Source organism: Oreochromis niloticus, linkage group LG9 (genome assembly GCF_001858045.2).
Source record: "Oreochromis niloticus isolate F11D_XX linkage group LG9, O_niloticus_UMD_NMBU, whole genome shotgun sequence".
In the NCBI taxonomy this organism is placed as follows: domain Eukaryota; kingdom Metazoa; phylum Chordata; class Actinopteri; order Cichliformes; family Cichlidae; genus Oreochromis; species Oreochromis niloticus.
The window spans coordinates 6,751,088-6,771,967 of NC_031974.2; the positions used below are offsets into that span (position 1 = coordinate 6,751,088).

Below are 20,880 nucleotides of genomic sequence, written 5' to 3' on the forward strand. Positions count from 1 at the left end.
TGGTCATGAGAATTTGCATATTAATGCTCAATAACTGACCTCCCAGCCCATTGTTCCTTCAGTGGTGCTCGTTTCAGTCATTATGCAAATGCACTGTTGAAGATTGGGTTAAGCTGCAGTCAGCTGAGACTGAAGAAGTCACTTGGATGATTGACGAAACGTTTCTCCTACTGCAAAAGCTACGTCCAGACGAACAGAATCAAACTTTGGGGAATGGTGGAGGTGGTGGGACTGGGGGGCTGAAGGTGTGGAAAGTGTGGGGTGGGGGAGTAACAGGTCTGTCCCTGTTTGTGGAAACCACAGGAGGAGCTGTTCAGACTGTTGGCTGGGTGTGAATTGTTGATGGAGTCTTTAAACTTGTAGTTGCTGTTTTTCAGACTGAAGCAGAGTCGTTAGCTGAAAACTGGTTTTAGAGCTTCATTCAGGACACCTTCTCAGGCTCTTACAGCCTTACCTGTATCATAACAAAGTGTATAAACCCCAATCCACCTTTAACATGGTCCTTCTCCCAAACCTTCAAACAGGACTTTCTGGCCCTGTCATAGTAAAGGGCTGCTTAGAATATTAGAGCCAATGTCACAAAGTTCCTCCTGAAGTATAAGTGAGTGAGAGAGTTCCCTCACTTTGCAGCACAACACGTCTCACAAGATTTCTACAAGCAATCAGAGTGAAATTTGTACTTTGTGTTGTCAGATGAACATATGAGACACTTTGACTCTTCAGTGCAGTGTGGAGCCTAACAAAGATCTGTTTTGTGTCCCAGCTGATCAGCAGGAGGAGAAGAGTCTGACGGAGCAGCAGAGGAACATTTTCAGCCATCTGGACTCAGCTGAGTCACTACAGAGGAAACGATGAGCTCAACACAGAAGGTGAGGAAAATATCACAGTTTCACCAAATAATCAGTCACGTCTAAAACTCTCATACTTCTAACCTTTTATATGACTGTGTTGTAGGGCTGCCACGATTAGTCGACTAGTCACGATTACGTCGACGACTGATTTAATAGTCGACGCGTCGTTTGAAGCTTTGTAAGATCCCAAAAGACGCAGGAATAAGTTGTAGTATTTAAGAGTGTAATAACGGACTGAAACAGAAGATGGCAGCACTGCATGTACAAGGATGCCAGCTGTCGTTAAACCCCAAAGAAGAAGTAGCTCTCTCCCAGAATTCATAGCGCGGCCCTGCTCAGTTTGCAACAATGGCGGCAGCTAGTTAGTTTTAATACTACTCTTATTATTCTTTCTGGGTCACAAAATAAACGTTTAACATATTTTCAGGCGAGAATGTAACTGTGTAAACCTCAAATATCCGCTCAGTTTATCAAGACACCACATATTTTCAAAAGCGCTCCGACGTTTGGGGAGACGTCTGTTACCCACTAGCTCGATAGCTAGCCGGGGGTAAGGCTCACTAGAGCCCGTGAAAACACCGGACTCCCGGCAAATCGTTTTCAAACCCACCGCAGTCTATCGCTACTCAGGTTAAACATACGTAAGTCACTTAGATAACTTAAACATGTTATTGTTTGGCTTTCTTTTAGTATTTGTTCCTGAGTAAATTGGTTTGGCTGACATTAAAGTTATAGTTTTTACACAGCTGAATAAACTTCAAGCAGACACCTGATTCTCAGAAGTGTGAGATGCTCGAGAATATACTCCAGTGTCCTGTTATATTTTAGATAGCAAGGAGTTTATTAAACTTCACCAAAACAATCTGCAAATTTCATTAAAATTTAATAAACTATCATCTTGTCTGTATTTTTAGTTAGCACATACCTTAAACACTTAAAGCTATAAGCTAATGATAGTTATATAAGAGCAGATGCATGCTGGTGCGTTTTACGTCCAATGGATGCATGCTCTGATTAGTCGACTAATCGCAAAAATAATCGTTGACTAGTCGACTATCAAAATAATCGTTTGTGGCAGCCATACTGTGTTGTATATTATACTGTAGTATGTATTTTTAAATTATATTTACAAACATTAAGAAGTCAAAAGCAATTATTATTCTTTAGTATTATTATTATTATTATTATTATTATTATTATTATTGTGATTATTATTATTAGTAGTAGTAGTAGTAGTAGTGTTATTTATTCAATTTTCATTCAATTCAGTGTTACTTAAACAGCGCCAATTTTTTTTAAACGCTACGTCCAGATGAACAGAATCAACTTTTGGAGAACAGCAAATGAACTGTACAAAAGAAAATGCAAATGCTATTTATGGTCTCCTCACAACAATGATAAGAAAAATAAACTGGGCCAAACTGGGATGTTTGTTAATACAGAGATACACGTGTTAATGTGATCTCTGGTATCCCACTCAGAGACACAGGTCTCCGAGTGTCCAGCGTTCAGACGGCCACCTGACGACAGTCTTTGTCCTGGTCAAAAATGACTCCAAGGTTCCTCACAGTGTTACTGGAGGCCAAGGTAATGCCATCCAGAGTAAGAATCTGCTTAGATAACATATTTCTAAGATTTTCAGGGCCGAGTAAAATAACCTCAGTTTTATCTGAATTAAGAAGCAGAAAGTTAGCGGCCACCCAGGTCTTTATGTCTTTAATACATTCCTGCAGTTTAGCTGATTGGTGTGTGTTATCTGGCTTCATGGATAGATAGAGCTGTGTGTCATCTGCATAGCAGTGAAAATTTATGCTATGTCTTCTAATGATGCTGCCTAGGGGAAGCATGTATAATGTAAACAGAATTGGTCCTAGCACTGAACCCTGTGGAACACCATAATTGACCTTAGTGTGTGAAGAGGACTCTCCATTTACTTGAACAAATTGGAGTCTATTAGATAGATATGATACAAACCACTGCAGTGCAGTACCTGTAACACCTACAGCATGTTCTAATCGCTCTAATAGGATATTATGGTCAACAGTATCAAACGCAGCACTAAGGTCTAGCAGGACAAGCACAGAGATGAGTCCACTGTCAGAGGCCATAAGAAGATCATTTGTAACCTTCACTAAAGCTGTTTCTGTGCTGTGATGAGCTCTGAAACCTGACTGAAACTCTTCAAATAAGCCATTCCTCTGCAGATGATCTGTTAGCTGTTTGACAACTACTCTTTCAAGGATTTTTGATATGAAAGGAAGGTTGGAGATTGGCCTATAATTAGCTAAGACAGCTGGGTCTAGAGATGGCTTTTTAAGTAAAGGTTTAACTACAGCCAGCTTGAAGGCCTGTGGTACATAGCCGATTATTAGAGATAGGTTGATCATACTTAAGATTGAAGAATGAATTAATGGCAGGACTTCTTTGAGCAGTTTTGTAGGAATGGGGTCTAAAAGACACGTTGATGGTTTGGAGGAATTAATTATTGAAGTTAACTTAGAAAGATCAATTGGAGAAAAAGAGTCTAATTGAATATCAGTGGTACTAAGAGTAGCTGTAGATGATATTACATCTGTGGGATGATTATTGGTAATTTTTTTCTCTAATGATAAGAATTTTCTTTGTGAAGAAGTTCATGAAGTCATTACTAGTTAATGTTAAAGGGATTGTTGGCTCAGTAGAGCTCTGACTTTTTGTCAGCCTGGCTACAGTGCTGAAGAGAAACCTGGGGTTGTTCTTATTTTCTTCAATCAGTGACGAATAGTAAGATGTTCTGGCTTTGCGGAGGGCTTTCTTATAAAGCAGCAAACTATTTCTCCAGGCTTAATGATGATCCTCTAAATTTGTGGCACGCCATTTCCTGTCCAGCTTACGAGTTATCTGCTTTAGCCTACGTGTTTGAGAATTATACCACGGAGTCAGGTACTGATTTGAGGCCTTAGTTTTCCCAGGAGCTACAGTATCCAGAGTCGTACGTAGTGAGGAGGTAAAATTATTAACAAGATAATCGACCTCTGTTGGAGTAGCGTTCAGATAGCTGCTCTGCTCTATGTTGGTACAGGGCATTGAAGATGATAACAGTGGGTGGATTATATTCTTAAACTTAGTTACAGCACTTTCAGAAAGACATCTACTTTGATAAAGTCTACTCTCCACTGCTGTGTAATCAATTAATGTAAATGTAAATGTTATCAGGAAATGATCAGACAGCAGAGAGTTTTCAGGAAACACTGTTAAATGTTCAGTTTCTATGCCATATGTTAAAACAAGATCTAGAGTGTGATTAAAGTGGTGGGTGGGTTCTTTTACATTTTGAGAGAAGCCAATTGAGTCTAATAACAGATTAAATGCCATGTTGAGGCTGTCATTTTTAGCATCTGCATGGATGTTAAAATCACCCACAATAATTATTTTATCTGAGCTGAGCACTAAATCAGATAAAAAGTCTGAGAAATCAGAGAGAAACTCTGTGTAAGGCCCAGGTGGACAATAGATGATAACAAGTAAGACTGGTTTCTGAGTTTTACAGCTGGGGTGGACGAGGCTAAGCATCAGGCTTTCAAATGAATTAAAAGTTTGCCTGGGTCTTTGGTTGATTAAGACCAGTTTAATTGAGGTTTGAATGAATCTCTGCTACACTTGATGTAATCTAACTCTGACATGAGCACCACAGTCACTGTGCACCAGTCACACACTGTTCTTTACTTTAAATCCATCACAGTTCAGCAAACTAACCTGTTTATCCTGCACTAACCTGCAGAGGATCTTCATGCAATCTTTTAATACTCCAGTTAATATGTCTCAGATTGTTTTGCAGCATCTTTTAGTTTATGAAAAAACATAAAGTCACATGTACAGACCCAATATCTGATTTTAACACATGAGGACTTACATGTAAGCTTTAATTTCTAGTTGATCAAATCCCACTGAGCAGTCCTTCCCTTTAAATCTAACCTCTCTTCTTCCTCTCCTGTCCTGTGTGTCTTATCTTTCTCCATGTCTGAGTGAAGTTAGCTCTCTTTCTTTTCTCTCCATGTGATGTACAGCAGCTGGACCTTTAGCCAGCAACACACTGTGAGACAAAACTGCACACAAACAGTTTGTGTGTTTGCTGATGTTTGTTGAGCTGATAGAAATGCTGCATTTGAAATTACCTGCCACTTAAAAATATTACTCCATTTATGCTCGCTCGTCTTCTGCATGGATAGCTAGATGCTGAAGTAGAGCTGGGCGATAGAACGATAACGATATGTATTGTGAAATAAGTTTTTCTCGATAGAAAAATTAAACTATTGCGATAGACCTCACCTCTCTTGTCCTCTTAAAAAAAAAAAAGAAAGAACAGCCAATCCAAATTAAGTAGCGCAGAGCCGAACCAATCACAGCCGCAGCGTCACGTCACGTGACTTGTTACGTACAGCACAAGTGCCAAGGCGCTCATGTGTATTTGTTTTTGCAGCCGTGCAGCCCGGGTAATGAAGGAAATGAGTTTGCCGACTAGAGAAAAATCAACCGAGAGCGTGAGCGAAGGTTACCGAAAAGAAAACCTATGATGGTTCCAATGCCGGAGAGCTTGTTGAGCGGAAGGGCCACAGAAGTTCCGTAGTGTGAAGGTATTTCGGCTATTTCAAGTCTGACAAAAAACAGAGTAGCGCGCACTGTAAATTGTGCCGAAAGCAAGTCTGGAAATACAATAAAGCGGTGCATGCTCAATCTCTGACTGAAAGCGCTGATTCGTCATTCGGCTTTTGTCAGACTAAAGTCACTGTTAAAACTGTTTGAAAAGCTAAGCTATACAACAAGGAGAGATTGAGAATTTCCTTTTAGTTCTCAGTTTATTTGATATTGACAAAAGTTAGTCAATTTTGTCTTTTCTTCTGTAAAACGAACTAAGATTTATTTTTAGAATTAAAATTTTCTTTCTAAGTGGAATTGACAATTTAGTCTGTTTTGTTTGTTCTATTTTGGAACTTAAACGCTTTAGCGGCTGCGTTTTGTGTAGTTTGCAATATTTGCCTTTATTTATCTGAAACTGAAGTCTCATGTTCCTTAAGTACATCTACTATGCCTGCACGATTTTGCATTAAATGAGAATCACGATTTTTTTTGCTTAGAGTTGAGATCACGATTCTCTCAAGATTTTCTTTTCCAGTATAAATATTTATTGCACTTATTAACTGCACATCAACTTCGTAACAGTTGAGACTGAACATAAAAACAATAAATAAACATAAAAACAATAAATGCCTCACATTTTGTCGTTGCCGCAAAATGTTGTACTGCTTGAAATTCCGTCTCCACCGTTGCTCGACACTGCGTGTATAGAGCAGGTAGTGCAACAATAGAAAAATAGTTGCGGGACTGCGTAGCGTTTGTCTAGGGTGTTGATCATTTTTCTAAATCCCTCGTTTTGCACAGTGTTGATGGGAGCCATATCTTTGGTCAGGTGATAAGTAATAGCCTATGTAATTTCTTTGTGCTTGCTGGAGTTCGACGTGTATAGGGAAGCGCTGTATAAGGTTCCCATTATTGATGTTTGGGTGGTTGACCGGTGTTCTGACAAAACGTCCTACTTTGGCAAAACGTCCTACCTGTAGGAAAATTTTACGGTGTCCTCTGACAAAACGTCCTACTTTGGCAAACCGTCCTACCAGTAGGATAATTTTACGCTGCCTTATGACAAACTGCCCTACTTTGGCAAAATGTCCTACTGTACGTAATTTATGCACATTTCTGCTGCCACACAATAATTCCAGTACAAATTTAAGTAGGTATGACGGTTTGCCACTTAACTTTGCCCATCAGAGTATGTTTGTAGCTGATATTCATAAAGCCAGTACGGTTTGACACTTCTTTTTACCCATTAAAGTGTGCTTGTAGGTCACATTCACAAAGGTAGCATGGTTTGGCACGTAATTCTTCCCGTCAGAATTATGCTTCTTGCTCTTATTAACAAAGGTAGCATGTTTTGGCACGTAATTCTTCCCGTCAGAGTATGCTTCTAGTTTATAATAACAACGGTAGCATGTTTTGGCACGTAATTCTTCCCGTCAGAGTATGCTTCTACTTTATAATAACAGCGGTAGCATGTTTTGGCACGTAATTCTTCCCGTCAGAGTATGCTTCTAGTTTATAATAACAACGGTAGCATGTTTTGGCACGTAATTCTTCCCGTCAGAGTATGCTTCTACTTTATAATAACAGCGGTAGCATGTTTTGGCACGTAATTCTTCCCGTCAGAGTATGCTTCTACTTTATAATAACAAAGGTAGCATGTTTTGGCACGTAATTCTTCCCGTCAGAGTATGCTTCTACTTTATAATAACAACGGTAGCATGTTTTGGCACGTAATTCTTCCCGTCAGAGTATGCTTCTACTTTATAATAACAAAGGTAGCATGGTTTGGCACTTGTTTGTAGAAGCAGTCTGCATGCCAAGGTGCTTAAGTTATACAGCTGTCACCATTGAAGTGATTGGAACACTTGACTATATAAACTTTGACAATGAACTCACTCCATTATAGTTACAGTATATATTTACTGAATATATATATATATATATTTGATATTTACAGATCCAACAGAACACAGGGAGAAAGAAGTGGAAAAGAAACAGTATTCATAACAATTATGCACATTTGTCGCACAAGTACTTGACCAGGCTGCTCTCATATTGAGCACATCCAAAATGTGCCCATCTGAGACAAAAGTCACACTGCACCTGAAGAGGGAGAAGGGGGGGTAGGGTATGTCTCTACCTGGTAGAGACATACCCTAAAAGACTGGCAGCTGTAATTGCAGATAAAGGTGGTTCTACAAAGTATTGACTCAGGGGGCTGAATAATTACGCACACCCCACTTTTCAGTTATTCATTTGTAAAAATTGTTTGGAATCATGTACGACTGTCGTTCCACTCCTCACGTATACACCACTTTGTATTGGTCTTTCACGTGGAATTACAATTAAAATTGATTCGTGTTTGTGGCTGTAATATGACAAAATGTGGAAAAGTTCAAGGGGGCCGAATAATGTTGCAAGCAACTGTATATTGCATTTGTGGTTTATTTGTTTTACCATTTCAATCATACTGGACTCAGGATCGGCTTCCAGCATGGAACAAACCACACAGTAGTCATCAGCATTACCTAAAAACACACCGGCGTTCAACATAACAGTTTTTAAACAAAACTGAAAGTGCTATTCCAATACAAAAGCACATGACTCAACTTACTTTGATGTTCTAGCAGTTCGCAAGCAATTTCTGTGCGTTGCAGCCCAATGGCTTCTGGAGTGGACAGCACCCTAGTAACCTCTCCACTCATAAGGTAGTGTTCGGCAAACTGTAAAATATGTTACAGTAATTGCAATTGATTAACTTAATTCTAGTTAAATACAATAAATACAATTAAATACAATGGCTTATTAAATACCTTCAACACTAAAACTCCACAACTGCTGGAGTCCATCTGCTTGTTGTGTGGCAGAGTCTCCATTTTCCACACTAGGTTGTCAAACCTATATTAGGTTTGACAACCTAAAATAAAATGGTATTTAGTAGAATATGTGTAGTACACTAACTTAAGTAAACATAATCAGTTGTAAGCATTTTCAAAATAAGAATATGCTGCTAAAAAGAACAATGTACCACAAGGATCCAGTGTGCACCGAAGTTCAGTGGGCACAACCAAATGTCCTCAGCCGGAAACAACATCTGTGGAATATTTTTAAGTTTATAAAGGTTTAGATTCATTTACATAACATGCACTATATGACCTATATAACATCTACATTACCTTGGTGACACATTTAAACTTCCCAGAAAACAGAGAGGTTGCAACAACGCAAGACAACTGATACACGGGTTCCTGAAAAATGCAAGAGGTTTTTTTAAAAGATTACATAATTGTATAAAATGCTTTTGTGAAATAACCGGCATACGTTCTTACTTGCCTTTTGTTTCCTAATGAGGCAGTGCAGGTATCCATCAATGACCTGTTTGGATTAAAAGAAGATTATTTTTACAGACCACCACTAGGACCAAAAATGATTACTTCACTTACCTCATCAGAAAGCCACCCACTGTCCTCCAGTGTGCGAAAAGAAGAGTCATACAATTTGTATGGCCCAACGACTGCCTCCACACGCCCGGTGTCTTTTGCAGCCCAAAGCCACTTCACTAAAAAACAAAATATGATAAGTTTCTTTAGTAATAACAGTTGCCATTTGAAAATCACGGTCAATGGCCAACGGGCCACAAACAGACAAGGGCCAACGGGCCAACAAAATAACCATGCCAGAGGGGAGAAATTAGCCAAAATTGGACCAACAGGTCAAAATTAGCAAGAGGGGAGAAAAAAAAAATTCTATCCATTCGACTAGCCAAACTGGCAACAATTGACCAACCGGTCAGAATGAGATTTTTAGCTATGCCACCTTTTTCTTGCGTGCTGGGTTTCTGGGGGGTCACTGGTACAAGCTCTTCTGGTGCTTGGACTGATTTTACCTGAGCTATTTTTGGTGCAAACTGTATGACAGAGGGTCTGTTATTTTGCAGCGCTTCAGGATGATGCTGAGGACTGCAAGGCTGCATCTCAGAAGATGGGCTACTCTCAACAGGTTCAGTTGGAGTTGAGACTTGGACAGGGTGGCTTGTTCTATAAGGTTTAATGTGGTCAATACTGTATAGACTTTTTAAAGTATTTCCCTCAGCGTTTTTCGGTCCAACACATTTTCCACTGATGTCATCAATTGTGTAGGGACCTGAAAAATCCGGTTCAAGTCTTCCTCCTTTTCGCCCACGTTTCCTCATATTTAGAAGCAGAATTTGATCCCCTACATTGTACACAACATTTTTGTACTTTTTCAGGACCTGCTTGGCGTATGCAACCTTTTGCTTGTCTTGTGACTTCGCAATGTTTTCTTGCGCAGTTTCTTTAACTGCATGTTGTGCTTCACTTTCAGACTGTACATAGTCACTGTACCTTTTGTCGTCTGGCAGAATGATGTTGGAAATCTAAAATTTTGTAGATATTAGCAATTAAAACAAGATGATATCATATTCATAAAGACATTACTGGGTTTTTTACTTAAATGGTTTCAATTCTTAGTTCTAACATAGAAAGAATTTGACAAACACTCACCGGCACTTGAGCAGGCACTTCTGATGGAAATACTGCCTCTCTTCCATACATCAGAAAAAAAGGTGAGTATTTTGTTGTGGTGTGTAATTTTGACCGCAGTGAAAACAGGGTGGGATCTAGATACAGATCCCAGTTATTCTGCTGGTCATTCACCAGTTTTCGGAGGGCTCTAAATGCAGGCATCGAAATATGTAAAGACAGTAATGAAAGTTTAATTAGAAGTAAAGAAATTAATAAATTATTAAGTAACAATTAAGTTTGAATAACATAAGTAATGTTATTAAAAACTGATAGATAAAAATTATGCATACCTTTTTATGTTGTCATTGGTCTTTTCATCTCATTGGCTACCTCAGATGCAGATTTCGTTTTTAATGGGAAAGCTTCAACCCATTTTGAAAAGTAGTCAGTTGCAGTAAGTATATACTGGAAGCCGCTTGACGTTTTAGGAAGAGGTCCAGTAAGATCTATACCAATAAGTTCCCACACTTCAGACACCTATCAAGGACAAATTAATCATTTGAATAACAATTTGTATAATGTACACATTAACATCGATGGTTAAAATTAGTTGGCAAACACTCCTGCCTTCATGAATATGAGCTAGAAGCATAGTTTGATGGGTAAAAGGGGCATAATATTTACCTGAATACACTGCAACGGTTGCACAGCAGTCAGTGGTTTCCCAACTTTTTGACACTGGTCACATTCCAGAATCTTTAAGGTAAAAATATTTATGGAGTTCACGTAAATGTTCAACATTCTCATTTATAAAAAAAAAAACAAAAACAAAAAAAAAAACATCATTAATGATATATCCTCTAACGAACAAACAATTTAGCAGCAAAACTTTGTGTGTGTCTTCAAATCTCTGCCAGGCCTACAGGTTATTACTGTAATATCACTAATTAATCATATTTATTTATATTTTGCAAGCGTACAGTTTCTCTTTTAACTGATATAAAAAAAAAATTCTTATTTTAAACGGCATTTAACAACAATGCAAACAGTTAATACATACCCATGTTTTAATGTCAACTATCATACCAAACCAGTAAAATCTGGAACACACTGCATTTAGCGTTTTGTGTGTGCCAGTGTGTCCTCCAATTGGAGATGAATGAAACTCATGAAATAGCTTCCTGGCATCATCCATGGTTTTTACTACTCTTCTGGTTCCAACAAAGAGTTCTCCATCTGCAGTAGAACAATATATATTTATAAATTAATTTAACCACATATATGAGTTGTTAGTATTAACAATAAATTACTGACCCTTTTGTTGGAATTTTGAGGCATATCTTCTGAGGTTTTGCCTCTGAGCCTTGTCATATCCTGAAGGGTTGGAGCCCGCAGAAATAAACGTGTAAATCTCTTCCCACTTCTTCTCCATATCTACGAATGTAAGTAAACATTTTCTTCTGAGCTTCAATATGTGCAGTTAACAATGCAAATAATTTAACTTATTAAATAACGACATTACCGAAACAGCCTTAAAACACCGAAGCTGCGGATTCAGAAGTGTTGTGCAAATACAACGTGTCCAGTAACTTGACAGCAGACTTCACCGAAGCTGCAAATTCGACAGTTTTGTGCAGAAAGCAGATAGCGACTTTACTTTAATATTGACAAACAATCACAAAGGCTTAAAAAACTCAAGTATCAACGTCAATAAAAAGTACTAATACTTACTGCTTACCTATTTTCCTGCAAATATGACAACGGGGTAGAATTAAATCACAGCCGGATGCGCTTTGCTTCACTTTATGTGTTGTGCGCATGCGCGCACATGCTCAGGAACAACGGGTAGGACGGTTTGCGGGGTAGGAGAAATTCCCAGAACACCGGGACGGATTTTCTCCTGTCACTTTCTCGTCATCCCTGACGTGTTCTCCGTTGTTTTTTTTCCTGCCAATTTGAGCATCACACAGCACAGCTTCTGTATCACGTGGTATAAGGCTCCGCCCTTTTCATTTGTTGAGCAGGAAGAATGAGCGCTTGTTTTCATGCAGATTACCTCCCGTACCAAAATGCGGTACAATCGTCGTCGTCTTTTTTTTAAAAATCATTATCATTTGGTGTCAGGAGATTTATTCTAAAACACTTCTTCAGTTGAGAATCAAAGAGGAGAAACACACACTGCAGTTATTTACTTGCAAGCAAGGGCAGCCACAGCACTCGCACAGAAGTGCGGGCTCTGAGACTCGCGCCGTGCCACTGCCCTGGTCTTTATTTATACATCATTGTGTGTGTTTGTGTGTGTATGTGTGTGTGGGGTCAGAGTGTGACCCCATAAATGACTTCCTTAAACCTGCTGGTCTGGAAGTCCAGCAGTTCATCTAAACTAAAGGCACTTAGACTAAAACAGACATAGATACGTTTATCCTATCATAAAACAATAAGACAAGGTATGACCTCTCCCATGCTCCCAGGATGTGGGTTTAAATGACAGAACACCCTGGAATGCACACAAAGCCTTTTACAGCCTACTAAAGATCACACATCCTATCACTACACAATCGATTATACACCTCTAAGCATATATGGAAACTTATATTATTAAAAGATTATACTGACTACTAAGTACAATTTTCCATTGACATTCCCTCCTGTTGTCAGTATAACTTTTAAGTGAGATATCAGTATGTAACATCTTGTTATACATTTTCTGTTACATCGTCATTAATCACACAAAGTCTTCATGTTCCAACAGGTCGGAGTCATTATCATCACTTTTCACGGCCATGTATGCAGCAATAGTCGAAAATATTATGTGGTTAATCAATCATATCATATACATGTTACAAAAACACAAAATAAAAGTAAAAATACTCCCACTCCGATGAGGAGTCTTTTTAGCACCTGGCTTCAACCTTAAGTATTGTGTTTTTGGCAGGTCATAGATGTTCACTTATATTATTAAAAGATTATACTGACTACTAAGTACAATTTTCCATTGACATTTGGAAATGAGATCGCACATAAGTATGAATTGAGATCGCAATTTTCTAACGATTAATATGAAATAAAATATTTAAATCAAAACAAGCTGCAGATTATTTCACATTTTACTCGTGAGCAACGGCACATTTAAATCTTACAAATATAGTTATTTGGCTTATATCGTGATATATATAGTTATCGCCTGAAATGAAAGAAACATATGATATGAAAAAATCTTATATCGCCCAGCTCTATGCTGAAGTATTGTTACTGCAACTTATGAGCACCTGCAGTCATTCAGGTGCTGTGCAAAAACAAAAAGAAGAAAAACATTGGCCCACTCACAGTTTTGCCTCTTTCATCTCTTTTTATATTTCACACCCTGGTGATTAGTACATGAACAGGATTTCCTTTCATGTGTTACTGTTTAGGTTCATATTGATTTGATGTTTGATGTCTGCAATGATGAAATAACTCCTCAGACCAAAAGTAACACATCTGTTTTTTTAAATGTAAGGAGTAAAAGTAAGAACCCTCAGGTTACAAACAGACATTTTCCTACATTGAACAAAGCTAGTAACTGTTACACTGAGTTTATTATGATTGAAGAAATCAGAAATTCATGGAGATATATAAAGTTCAAAAAGTGTAATTGCATTCAGGCATATTGATCAATTGATTGCGATTAAATACAGAAAGTTGAGCGATTTATTAGTTTATTTATTAGGTTATTATTTTTAATCTATTGACAGCACTGCTTTAAATGTATCAATAAAAGAGCTGCAGCTTTCACTGACAGCACATCTTGTGGTACTTTAACCTTTGTACTGTTTAATCAATTAATTTTGCAGTTAACATGTGAACATGTTGGATGATTTGTCTGCTGTCACTGGGTGGTGCTGAGGTCTGAATCTGAGGGAAGCTCCTGGAATCACGAAGAGAACAGAATCATCACAAACTGAAAAATAAAGTTTTTCCCTCAAATCTGAAATGAAGCTGATCCTCTCTGTCCTCACACACTCGGGATCTGAAGTTCTTCTCTTACATATTTTCCTTTCTACAGCTCTGCTGACAGCTGACATATGAGCTGTTTATCAGAAAAGGACAAAGCCTTATATACTAACAGATTTTGCAATATGTTTTGAGTTGTTGGTGCTTTGTAAATTGATAAAAATGATATGATGGAGCAGGTTTCGGTCCTTGTTCAGTCTGCTGCTGCATTGTGATCACCAACATACGCAGGTATTATAACTGGTGTTTCAGCGCTTGCCAGGGTATTGGACAAGAAATACTAAAGCTTCAAATTATTTCTCTCAGAGCATGTAAGCTGTACAGAGTAATGTACATGTAACTGTGAACAATAACTTATTAAGAATCATCCAGACTGTTTCTTTTAACCAGAATATTTGAAACAAACTTTATTTTAATGTAAGCTACCAAACAGCTGTAGTTGGTTTCAGTGCATAAATATTGGGCTTTACTATTTTAATCTATAGTTAATGATTGAAAAATTATCTGAGCAGATTGCTTTATTTATTTCTGACCCCACTCCCGTCTGCTAACATGGAGGAGGCGGGGCTTATGATCTATATCGCAGCCAGACTTATTTTTAACACCAGGTTGGATGTAATGTGTTAGAACTACCAGTAGGTGGTGATAAGAGACCTTTAAGGTGTTTGGTGCCACACTCCACCATCAGGTTTAAAACTAGTGTTAATGGAGGGAGTTTGAAGGTTCAGTTTGTTCCACGACTGCATTTCACTCACTGCCTCTGTTTGTATCTCTGTCACTGCAGGACCAACATGGAGAGAGAAGTCAGCGCTCTCAGGAGGCCGACAAACCTCACAGAAGAAAGGGAGAGAAAAAATACACCTGTGATGAGTGTGGGAAGGATTTTACTGGGAAGGCTAATCTAAAAAAACATCAGGTCATCCACACTGGAGAGAGACCGTTCAGCTGTGACTTGTGTGGAAAGACTTTTTCCTGGAAGGATGCTCTAAAACAACACCAACTCATCCACAGTGGAGTTAAAGCGTACAGCTGTGATCAGTGTGGCAGAGCTTTTACTCAAAGTGGTAGCTTACAGAGGCATCTAGTTACCCACTCTGGAATTAAGGCATACAGCTGTGACATTTGTGGGAAAACTTTCAGCCATATACGGAATCGAAATAGACACCTACGCATTCACACTGGACATGATGTGTACTGCTGTGATCAGTGTGGCAGACATTTTACAACACATGCAAAGTTACAACAACACATGTTTACCCACACTGAGGGACGACCTTATAAATGTGACCAGTGTGAGAAGACTTTTAAATCTCCACATTACCTGAGAGGACACCAACAGATCCACACCAGAAAGAGACTCTACAAGTGCAGTTACTGTGAGGTATGTATTTATATTGTTATCTTGTCATATTAGCCTGACTGTTTGGAACAACTCTGCTCATTAAACTGTGTTAGCATGTTAGCAATTCTACTGCATGGAAAAGCAGCTCTGAGTGATTATTCAGATTTTCATGTCAGTTATGATCTTAGTATTACTGTAGTATTATGGTGGTAGTATTGTAGTTATTGCAGCCCAGTAAACTGAGTGTGTTAACTGAAACAGTAAAATGTAATTGGACGTCTGCAGAGATGCTCTTTATTTCAGGCGACGTTCAGGATAAAAATGTTGAAGGACTGACTTACACTGTCTTTGTGTCTTTGTTTAGAAGCAGAGCGACACAGATGGATCCAGTTCTCATTCCTGTCATCACTGTGGGAAAGACTTTCGTTGTGACCTTTGTGGGAAAACTTTCAGTCACCAATACACTCTAAAAGTACATCAACGTAGACACACTGGAGACAAACTGAAATACTGCAAAGAATGTGGGAGAAGCTTCACCACATCAAGTAGATTAAAACGCCATGAACTGATTCACAGTGGGGTTAAAAAGCACCTCTGTGATCAGTGTGGGTCATCCTTCATTACTGCAGGTCACCTTGAAAAACACAAACGAGTCCACACAGGAGAGAAACCATTTAAGTGCAGAGACAGTGACAAAAGCTTCTCACAATCAGGTAATCGTATTTTCCCTGAACGTGCACACATGGAAGGAAACTACAGCTGTGACCAGTGTGACAAGAGCTTCAGGAATCTCAGTTCATACTCTGAACACAAACGATCCCACGTTACTAATAAACTGTTTCACTGTTACCAATGTGCCCAAACATTCACCTCATTGTCTGCTCTGTGCAAACATCAGCGTGATCACTCAGGGCTGAAATCACTCCCATCACTGGATCACAGTGAATCTGAAGAGACAGAAAGATCCTCTTGAGGTTTGAGGGTCAAACTTAACGTCAATGCTGACATCACGATTACGTGATTAAAAAATGTTACACAATTAATCCGTTCTGGAGCACAGAATGACTCAAAATCCCTGAAATGTCTCTGTCAATGCATTTTACACAGTTTGTCCAAAGTTGGTGCATTCTGCGCTCCAGATGGGTTAAAAATTGTAATCGTGTCAATCTTGATGACAGCATTAACAGCATATATGTAAAAACTGAGTGTGAGGGCCCTCGGTGCACCTGCTTGCTGCTGTGCTGACGTCTCACACACAACCTGTTGAAAGGGGAGGGGGCGGGCTGCTTGATTATGATTCATATTGTCACTCCAAGCCTATTATGTATCAATAATTTTTCCTGGGTTGTGTGAAATCCCAGAAAAAAACGACACATCTGCTTACCTGGTATTGTCCTGAAACAAGATAACATTCATTAGTAGGGATCGAGAAAACTGCTGTTTACCTTTGTTAGCCACTTGGCTATGATAGTAAACAGTAGACAGACAGTAGAGACTGATGTGACTTATTGAATCTTTTGGACTGTGTTCAGCATAATATTAATGGGCCACTAATTGGAAGAGCTGTATTGTTGATTTGTCTGATATTTCAGTGTGTGATGAATTATAATGACTGTTTGTTATCCATTTGCAAATTCGTTATGTTTGTGCTTAAAGGCTCTTCACCATGGGGTTTGCTTCACTTTGCTTTCTCGCTATATTCTGTGTGTAATTTCTTACTGTCCATATATTCCTGTGTATTAAACTCTGTTCCAAGAATATTACTCTTTTCCAGAGGATCTTTTCGAGTGCCTTGATTTTAACTGAATCTAAAAAAAAGCTGGATCTCCACAGAGATCCATGATGCCTTTGCGACCAAAGCAGACAGCGGTATAAAGGCTGTCTCCAGCTATACTACACAATACTTCTATACGATTTGAGTAAGACAAAAGTTGTACAAACTCATTCATTTTTTAGAAGGGTTTTAAAAATGTCCAATGTTGAGGAGGTCCTGATGTGAAGGGGCAGTTTGTTCCATAATTTAGGAGCAGTCACAGCAAAGGCCCGGTGTCCTCTGTGTTTAATCTGGACTGTGGACAGCTAAGAGCATCTGATCCACAGACCTCAGTGATCTTGCAGGAATGTACCAATTTAAAAAATCAGAAAGGTATGAGGATGCAAACCCATGCAACACCTTAAAAACAAATAAAATCTTAAAATTAATTCAAAAACTGACTGGGAGCCACTGTAAGGATGCCAGTATGGGACATATGTGGTCTCGGTTGCGTGTGCCCGTTAGTAACCGTGCTGCAGCGTTTTGGACCAGCTGCAGTCGGCTGACTGATGACAGACTAACACCAGAGTGAAGACTATTACAAAAGTCGAGGCGAGCTGAAATGTATTAGCTAATATATATTTGTGTGTTGCCACACCTTCATTTTCCCGAGACATTCTATTTTAAAAACACTCCTTTAGTTTTTTGTCATAAAATCTTTCATCAGTTGCATAAATTGTAACACTGCTCATGTCATGTCATCAGAGGAATACTGGATTGATGCCCTTAAGGTCACCAGTTATCCTGATCTTAGTGAGGTCTAATGTCTTTATTTACAGTGGCTTGCAAAAGTATTCGGCCCCCTTGAACTTTTCCACATTTTGTCACATTACAGCCACAAACATGAATCAATTTTATTGGAATTCCACGTGAAAGACCAATACAAAGTGGTGTACACGTGAGAAGTGGAACGGAAATCATACATGATTCCAAACATTTTTTACAAATAAATAACTGAAAAGTGGGGTGTGCGTAATTATTCAGCCCCCTGAGTCAATACTTTGTAGAACCACCTTTTGCTGCAATTACAGCTGCCAGTCTTTTAGGGTATGTCTCTACCAGCTTTGCACATCTAGAGACTGAAATCCTTGCCCATTCTTCTTTGCAAAACAGCTCCACAACTGCCCTGTGACGGCCTCAGAGGTTGTCTCAGAGAATATTGGGAGCAACAACACCATGAAGTCCAAAGAACACACCAGACAGGTCAGAGATAAAGTTATTGAGAAATTTAAAGCAGGCTTAGGCTACAAAAAGATTTCCCAAGCCTTGAACATCCCACGGAGCACTGTTCAAACCATCATTCAGAAATGGAAGGAGTATGGCACAACTGTAAACCTACCAAGACAAGGCCGTCCACCTAAACTCACAGGCCGAACAAGGAGAGTGCTGATCAGAAATGCAGCCAAGAGGCCCATGGTGACTCTGGACGAGCTGCAGAGATCTCAGGTGAATCATGCCATTGGCCCATTGCTTATGGAAGAGTGGCAAGAAGAAAGCCATTGTTAACAGAAAACCATAAGAAGTCCCGTTTGCAGTTTGCCACAAGCCATGTGGGGGACACAGCAAACATGTGGAAGAAGGTGCTCTGGTCAGATGAGACCAAAATGGAACTTTTTGGCCAAAATGCAAAACACTATGTGTGGTGGAAAACTAACACTGCACATCACTCTGAGCACACCATCCCCACCGTCAAATATGGTGGTGGCAGCATCATGCTCTGGGGGTGCTTCTCTTCAGCAGGGACAGGGAAGCTGGTCAGAGTTGATGGGAAGATGGATGGAGCCAAATACAGGGCCATCTTGGAAGAAAACCTCTTGGAGTCTGCAAAAGACTTGAGACTGGGGCGGAGGTTCACCTTCCAGCAGGACAACGACCCTAAACATAAAGCCAGGGCAACAATGGAATGGTTTAAAACAAAACATATCCATGTGTTAGAATGGCCCAGTCAAAGTCCAGATCTAAATCCAGTCGAGAATCTGTGGTAAGATCTGAAAACTGCTGTTCACAAACGCTGTCCATCTAATCTGACTGAGCTGGAGCTGTTTTGCAAAGAAGAATGGGCAAAGATTTCAGTCTCTAGATGTGCAAAGCTGGTAGAGACATACCCTAAAAGACTGGCAGCTGTAATTGCAGCAAAAGGTGGTTCTACAAAGTATTGACTCAGGGGGCTGAATAATTACGCACACCCCACTTTTCAGTTATTTATTTGTAAAAAATGTTTGGAATCATGTATGATTTCTGTTCCACTTCTCATGTGTACACCACTTTGTATTGGTCTTTCACCTGGAATTACAATAAAATTGATTCATGTTTGTGGCTGTAATGTGACAAAATGTGAAAAAGTTCAAGGGGGCCGAATACTTTTGCAAGCCACTGTATAGTCAGTATCTTTGTTCTGTATTAGCGTTATTGTTTTTGCAAATGACCTGTAATGTTGCTTGTCATCACTGTCAGTGCTGTATGTTTAATATCACTGTGGCTTCTGTGAATCTGTTCTGTTTTACTGTTTCTGAACTCTCACATATTCTGTTTACAGTCTTTGGTTAGAGAAGCGCTTTAAGCAGCTTGTCAGAGGAGAATGTACTTCCTGAACAACAATGACCCCTAGAGGCTGAAGACAGTAATGCATATATCATGTTTTTGATTTTTGGTTCTGTACGTATAACAGTAAATGTTTAGGATGCTGTGGGGATAAAAACAAGCACTTCAGTCAACCCACACTTGGACCCTGAAATGTGTGAAGATCTAAATATTTATCAAAGTCAGATTTATAATATGTGATGTATAACTGTGTGTTATAGGGGAAAAACCAAAACAAGTGTGAGTATGGAGAGAAATAACAGAGTAACAGACACTAATGAAATATTACACAGACATAAAGAATCCCATTTTTAAAATCAGTCACTCCTGTTAAAAGATAAGATGTTATAGAATACTTTTAAAAGGCTCTAAATGACATTTACCCTGCAATTCCACACCATCGAAACTCCCATTGTAAATTACTGCTATATATAAAAGGAAATACATACATGCATTAATAAAAAAAAAAAACTAATGACATTAATATAACCACTAAGAAAACCTATCTCATGTAATCAAACTCAGCCTGCACAGTAAAATTCACTCAAATTGATCAAAAACTGAACTGATGACTTCCTACTTAGAGATTTCTTTCAGTTCAGTGATGGTGGATTATAACCTCCATTCAAATCATTCAAAAAAGAGAAAAGAAAACTGTAGAACATGTTATATTACACTGTGAGAAGGTAACTGATCCAAAACCTCCGTAACATAAAAATGAAACTGGATCTTATTGATTTACTGCAAAAGGACTCAAGAAGTGAAAGTTATCAGGCCTTATTCCAGTTTTTCAAGGAGAATAAATGGTTTGGCTCGAGTTGAGGGTCGATGTTCCAGTTCACACTCCACACCAGTTGGTGGCGGTAATACACCATTTAGCTGTTTTCCAACCGCCAATAAACGATATAAAGAAGAAGAAGAAGAAAGTAAGAATGTTCCACGAGAGGAGGTGTTTGCACACAGAGCTGCTTTTTCATTCAAAGAGAATAAACCACTACCAACGTTTGGATCGATATCTGCATCGATCTGCCCACCCTTGTCTCCTGGATCGTAGCTGAGATCAGCGTGAACCACGTGGGTCTCTGCTCCCTGATCTGTTTCCTGTGTTTGGAAAGAGTTCCAGCTTCATCACGGAGTTTCTCTCGGTTTGTGGGCTCATCTAAAGGTAAGCACCGAGCTAACTTTACTGTGAGTTCAGTT

General features: G+C 39.1%; 2 protein-coding genes across 6 annotated transcripts; one reads left to right on the forward strand and one right to left on the reverse strand.

The window, feature by feature from the left end:
- The first annotated feature begins 847 nt into the window (after positions 1–847).
- On the forward strand, positions 848–17,047 carry LOC112847886 (zinc finger protein 678-like). The gene is made up of 3 exons (XM_025910493.1): positions 848–869; positions 14,730–15,326; positions 15,652–17,047. Exons 1-3 carry the CDS (start codon positions 852–854, stop codon positions 16,258–16,260), a joined length of 1,224 nt encoding a protein of 407 aa, XP_025766278.1. The 5' UTR covers positions 848–851; the 3' UTR covers positions 16,261–17,047.
- Positions 7,250–11,907, reverse strand: LOC109194491 (uncharacterized). 5 transcript variants are annotated; one of them, XM_025910500.1, is made up of 14 exons: positions 11,691–11,907; positions 11,475–11,564; positions 11,267–11,386; positions 11,013–11,188; positions 10,637–10,708; positions 10,303–10,489; positions 9,992–10,160; positions 9,285–9,864; positions 8,912–9,027; positions 8,802–8,843; positions 8,645–8,716; positions 8,497–8,562; positions 8,282–8,385; positions 8,135–8,191 (listed from the first exon to the last, which is right to left on the reverse strand). In XM_025910500.1, the coding sequence occupies exons 7-13, from the start codon at positions 10,040–10,042 to the stop codon at positions 8,353–8,355; spliced, it is 960 nt and encodes a 319-aa protein (XP_025766285.1). In that variant the 5' UTR covers positions 10,043–10,160; positions 10,303–10,489; positions 10,637–10,708; positions 11,013–11,188; positions 11,267–11,386; positions 11,475–11,564; positions 11,691–11,907; the 3' UTR covers positions 8,135–8,191; positions 8,282–8,352. The 5 variants fall into 5 exon arrangements, with proteins under 5 accessions (XP_025766288.1, XP_025766285.1, XP_025766286.1 ...); XM_025910501.1 differs by having other exon boundaries at positions 11,684–11,907; XM_025910502.1 differs by lacking the exon at positions 11,691–11,907 and having other exon boundaries at positions 11,494–11,677.
- Positions 17,048–20,880: the final 3,833 nt, after the last annotated feature.

Coding starts and splice junctions, on each gene's coding strand:
- LOC112847886 (XM_025910493.1), top strand. Junction 15,327..15,651: donor ACAAGTGCAGTTACTGTGAG/GTATGTATTTAT, acceptor GTCTTTGTTTAG/AAGCAGAGCGACACAGATGG.
- LOC109194491 (XM_025910500.1), bottom strand. CDS start 10,042: ATGTATGGAAGAGAGGCAGTATTTCCATCAGAAGTGCCTGCTCAAGTG. Junction 9,028..9,284: donor ACCCAGCACGCAAGAAAAAG/GTGGCATAGCTA, acceptor TTTGTTTTTTAG/TGAAGTGGCTTTGGGCTGCA. Junction 8,717..8,801: donor GCCTCATTAGGAAACAAAAG/GCAAGTAAGAAC, acceptor TGCATTTTTCAG/GAACCCGTGTATCAGTTGTC.